At 32.6% G+C, this 5967-nt stretch overlaps 1 protein-coding gene across 1 annotated transcript; it reads left to right on the forward strand.

The window, feature by feature from the left end:
- Positions 1–865: 865 nt before the first annotated feature.
- LOC130815198 (polyphenol oxidase I, chloroplastic-like) lies at positions 866–2775 on the forward strand. The gene has a single exon (XM_057681579.1). It carries the CDS (start codon positions 887–889, stop codon positions 2687–2689), a length of 1803 nt encoding a protein of 600 aa, XP_057537562.1. The 5' UTR covers positions 866–886; the 3' UTR covers positions 2690–2775.
- The last annotated feature ends 3192 nt before the right edge of the window (positions 2776–5967 follow it).

Genomic DNA, 5967 nt, shown 5'->3' on the forward strand with positions numbered 1-5967 from the left:
TTCTTTGTGTTTTTTTAGTTATAATATTTCTTCTTAAGCAGCCAATAACCGATAAATAATTAATATTCTTAATAATTAATTTAAAAAATTAGCTTAATAGTTGATTAATCAGTTAATATTTTTATCTGGTCAAATAGCTATTAATTTCAGTCAACAACTCCAACTCATCATTATTTACCAAATAAGCTCATATTTTCTTCGTATTTTTTTAATTACAAAAAGATATTATAATTATGAGAAAATGATTAAAGTATGATTATTTTCCCTCACTACTATGCTGACTAACATAGATTACATTTAGACACATTACATTGACAAGATCTTGCGTAAAAAAAGGAATCCTATTGAATTGTTTCACCCATAAATTGTCCATTTGAGTTTATTTAAACTAATTCTAATCACGTGCTTGTGGCATTGTGCTTTGAACTAAGCTTTTTAAAATAGTCTAATAATGATTAATTTAATCGGTAAACTAACCATTAGAAACTCAATCGGCAGATCACGTGTCTTTCCATGCCTGCAAATAAGAGCAGTACGATAAGAATAATTATAAGTTTAGAAAGAGGTGCTAGGAATCGAACCTAAAACTAACAAAAATATTTTGTGTTCTCACTGAATTAACTATGTTATTAAACTTCTTTAAACATAAGTGTAATTAATAATTAATATTAATATTCAATACTAAAATAAAAAGTTTATATATATTTATAATTTTTAAACTAAATTTTTTTGGATTTTTTTTATTAATTGTGCTATTACTAAGTTTGAATTCTGAATTTACCCTTGCCACTAGTATTGGACACCTCATCCATTGTGTTATAAATACCTAGCAATATAGCAAGCTAAGTCACAACTCACAAGCTCTTATCATACAATTACATTAACAATGGCTTCTTTAAATTTTCCTACCATCTCGCCCACCACAAACATATCTACCATCGCACCTCACCATCGCATATTCCCTAAAACATCCCAACTCTACCTCTCAAGAGCTGTAGATCGTCACACTACGTCAAAAATCTCATGCAATGTAGCCACAAATGATGATGACTATCAAAACCTTAAATATGAAAAAACCACGGGTAAATTGGATAGAAGAAATATGCTTATTGGACTTGGGGGTATGTATGGAGCCACCGCCACATTAAGTGGTGGACCTTCCGTCTTAGCGGCTCCAATCCAAACCCCAATCCCAAGTACTTGTGAGCAAGCTGATGTACCTTCTAATGCAGGAGATTTGAATTGTTGCCCACCTATTGCCACCAATATAGTTGATTTTGTGCTTCCACCTGCACCTAGTACTTTACGAGTACGCCTACCAGCCCATTTGGTTGACGACGAATATTTGCAAAAGTTTGCTAGGGCAATCTCCTTAATGAAAGCTTTACCTGATGATGATCCACGTAGTTTTACCCAACAAGCCAATGTGCATTGTGCATATTGTAACGGATCCTATTCTCAAGTCGGGTTTCCTAATTTGGATCTCCAAGTCCATGGATCTTGGTTGTTCTTCCCTTTCCATAGGTGGTATCTCTACTTTTTTGAGAGAATACTCGGAAGTTTAATTGAGGATCCGACTTTTGCTATCCCATTTTGGAACTGGGATGCAGCAGGGGGCATGCAAATGCCCGCCATGTATACAGATCCAAACTCTCCCTTATACAATAAAGTTCGAGACCAGGCTCACCTTTCTCCAAAAATATTGGATCTAAACTATGATCTTGACGATTCAAATGATGTGTCAGATCAACGAATGATCTCGAACAATCTCACACTTATGTATCGCCAAATGGTGACCAATGCACGGACTCCTAGATTGTTCTTGGGACAACCTTACAGGGCTGGAGCAAGATTCAGCCCTGGAGGAGGCTCCATCGAGAACTCACCTCATGGTACGGTTCATGTCTGGACCGGTGACCCAAACCAACCCAACTTTGAAGACATGGGTAACTTCTACTCCGCGGGTCGGGACCCACTTTTCTACGCCCACCATGCTAATGTGGATCGTATGTGGTTCCTTTGGAAAACATTATCGACAAACAATCGAGATTTTACCGACCCAGATTGGTTAAACGCGTCGTTTATATTTTATGACGAAAATTCTCAAGCAGTAAGAGTAAGAGTCCAAGATTGCTTAGACACAGCCCGACTTGGATTCACATACCAAAACGCGGATTTACCATGGCTCAACGCCAGACCCGATCCAAGATCCAGATCCAAAGTAAGATCCGTAACTTCAACACCTCAAACTGCAACCGCCATGGAATCCCAATCCACCATTAATTTCCCGAAGCCATTAAAGAAAACTATACGAACAAATGTAGCAAGACCCAAGAAATCAAGAACCAAAAAAGAGAAAAAACAAAAGGAAGAGATTCTTGTAATCGACGTAGATGTTAAAGAACATGATAAGTATGTAAAGTTCGATGTTTATATTAATGATGAAGATGATGTTCCGTCGAAGAAAGTTCAAGTGAAAGCAGAATATGCTGGAAGTTTCGTGAATGTTCCTCATAAACATAAACATGGGGAAGATGGTAGTCATAAAACAAGTTTTAGAGTTGGGTTGACTGATTTGATTGACGATTTGGGAGCTGATGATGATGATGGTGTTATGGTGAGTTTGGTTCCTAGAGCTGGGAAGGATAATGTTATTATTAAGAGTGTTAAGATTGAATTTGCTTCTTAATTTAGAATTAAATGTTTGATTTTCAATAATTAACTTGCATTTTTTTGGTCAAATTGTAGTGGATTTAATTTTATTGCATTTAGACATGATGGAGTTTATTGTTTTAGATTTTGGAATGAATTAATATGATCTTTTACTCATAAATTGTTAGTCTTTTGATTATCGGAGTTCGTTAAATTAATTATAGATTAATGTTGATTATTGCTTCTAGTACAGATTAGCTTATAAAATAAGTGGCTACGTGTTCCTATGTGTTTGTGTCAGAAGTCGGAACTCACGACCCGACCTACAAAGCTTTGATAAAATAGTACTACTAGATACTACTAGTATAGTATATGTATTTCTTTAAAATTGCAACAATTGAGTCGAATTTTATCAAAATTAGAGTATATTATATCGTTTTTTTATATGCAAAGTCATTGAAGCAATCTCGCCTACTGTTGTTTCTTTTTATTTGGGTAATTTAAAAGGAAAAATTATTGAGAATAATTTCAATTTTTGACATTTTGCTGTGAATAACCCCTACTTTACGTTATTCATAAATAATCCGAACTTTTCACCTATGCCGCTCATAGCACTCCCAATGAAAATACAACCGGCTACAACAGGTGATATAGCCGTTTGCAACCTGTTCTCTTCCTTCTTATTGTGGCCATCATCTTCTTCCTTTTTACTTCATATCCCCATTTTTAATCCCAACTTTAGGAGAGTTTTATTTCATCCTTAAATTTATTTATTTATTTATTTTTGCAAAAATGAGTTCTCATTGTTCTTCAACATTCAGTAAAGGTTCAAATTAGTTTGTAATAACTAATTTGAACCTCTACTGTATGTTGAAGAACAATGAGAATTCATTTTTACAAAAAAATAAATAAATAAAAAAATTATAGGATGGAAAAAATTTTATTTAACCTAAAGTTGGGGTTAAAAATGGGGATATGGAGTAAGAAGGAAGAAGATGATATTGATGACAGCAATAAGAAGGAAGAGAACATGTTATAAACGATTATATCACTTGCAGTACCCGGTTATATTTTCGTTGGGGGTGCTGTAAACAGCATAGGTGAAAAGTTCGGATTATTTATAAATAATGAAAATATTCACTGCAAAACGTCAAAAATTTAGATTATTCTCAACAATTTTTCCAAAAGGAATTCATCCTTTCTCTAGATGTATAAATTGATGCTAATTAAACCCCAATCATAATGGTGAAAAAAAGTTCTTAACTACTAAACTAGTTGACCTACGATTCTGAGAAGTTGATATGAAACCGAGAATATGGTGAAAATATTATTATTATTATATAATAATATTTTTTTTTGAAAAGTATTATACATAAATGATATTAATTATAATAAGATCAATTACCAACTATAGCCTTAAAGTTTAGTCATTTTAGAATAAACAGCCTTGAATTTTTTTTTACAAACAACAACCTTAATTACCAAACACAACATCGATACAACCACTTTATCAGATGATCTGCTAAATAACCGTTGATCAACGTAAATGACCTTTGACTTTCAATTAAATTTATTAATCTAACTTAATTACCCAATTACCCCCAATTAAACCCTTCTTCTCCAACCTCTCTCTACCCCTTCCCAATCACCACCACCATTAAAACCCCTCTTTTCTTTCTCTTCGATGGGTTGTTCTAAAACTCCACCTTTAATGAAATATTGTTGTGTCAGTGTTGTATCCTGGCAAAGGTAGTGACACCATTAACAAAATGATTGTTAGAAATATTGTTTTCCTCCAAAGAAATGCTCTTTTTGTGGGTCTTGATATTCTTCCTCTATAGAACAAAACCCGAAAAAGAAATGTTATGTTTTTGAGTGAAAAAGGTTGATTTTGGAGAAAGTTGTGTTTTTTATTTCTGTTTTTTTTTTGTTTTATGGTATTCAAGTCGAAAATGAAGGTCGGTTTTTTGTTTGGGTTTCAACAATAACGTTATTTTCTTCCAACTTTAGTCTTTCTCTCTTCATTGCTATTTTCAAGCATGGGTTTTGTACGGTTTTTTTTACACAAAAAACCTCAATTAAATCATCCCTTGAAAAACCCTAAATTGTAAAAATCCTCCACCAAAACTTATTCGAGGTCGAAATTCGAACACTAACTCTTAAATCGGAACCCTAATTCAAAAGCACATCAAAATAAAACAAATAAAATATTACAATTTGAAGACAATTAAAATTCCAAAGAATCAAATAAAAAAAATAAATTTTTAATGCCTTCTCTCTCATAAAAAAATAAAAATCCCAAATTCAAGAAACAATTTAAGTACAGTTTTTTTTTTCTTTGAAGAGATCTATTTAAATACAGTTAACTATGGTTAGATTATCTAATGACCCAGCTCCTGAAATTTGAGAAACAAAGTCAGATGATGATGATAGTAGTAAATTACTAGAAGAGAGGAAAGTAGAGGGAACATTAAGAACATATGATAAAGAGAAAGAAAAGAGAGGTCTTAATGGTGGTGGTGGTGGAGGTGGTGTTGAGGTGGGAGAATGGTGGTGATTGAGGAGGGGTAGGGAGAGGCTGGGGAAGAAGGGTTTAATTGGGTAATTAGGTTAGATTAATGAATTTAATTGAAAGTTAAAAGTTATTTACTTTGGTCAACAGTTATTTAGCAGGTCATCCGGTGAAAGTGGCTGTATCGCTGTTGTATTTGGTAACTTGAAGGTTATTGTTTGTAAAAAAAAATTTACTGCTGTTTATTTAAAAATGATTAAACTTCAAGGCTGTAATTGATAATTAATCCATTATATTAAAATAAATATAAATATGTGAATGAAAATAAAAGAAAGTAATAAATATAAGTTTACAAAATATAGCAAAGTAAAATAAATATGTAAGATGTAACCGTCAAACATAACTGTTATAAAGTAATATAATTTATTAAAAAAAATATGTATAAAATTTTCAAATACCACTTTTAATTTAAAAATGTCAAGTATGATACCAATCCATACTATGATGCAAAACACTACTGTTTAATTGATGGGGTGTATTACAGTTATTATTTAAGAGAAAATTATAAGAAACTACCTAAAATTTTTTGTAAAAAACTATCTTATATAATACATTTCTTTGCAAAACACTAACTTATAACGGTTTTTATCCTTTGACCGTTTAATTTAACCGTTGATTGTCACGTGACAGTCTCGTGATTGTATAAACCCATTCTTCTTCTTCATTTCACCATTTTTCATTCCTTTGTTGCTGCTTCATCTCAACGGTTGAGATCAAACCCACTTCCACCGATACGGGTATCT

Source organism: Amaranthus tricolor, chromosome 6 (assembly GCF_026212465.1).
Source record: "Amaranthus tricolor cultivar Red isolate AtriRed21 chromosome 6, ASM2621246v1, whole genome shotgun sequence".
In the NCBI taxonomy this organism is placed as follows: Eukaryota; Viridiplantae; Streptophyta; class Magnoliopsida; order Caryophyllales; family Amaranthaceae; genus Amaranthus; species Amaranthus tricolor.

Excerpts from the sequence above, each read along its gene's own strand:
- LOC130815198 (XM_057681579.1), top strand. The coding sequence starts at position 887 with ATGGCTTCTTTAAATTTTCCTACCATCTCGCCCACCACAAACATATCT.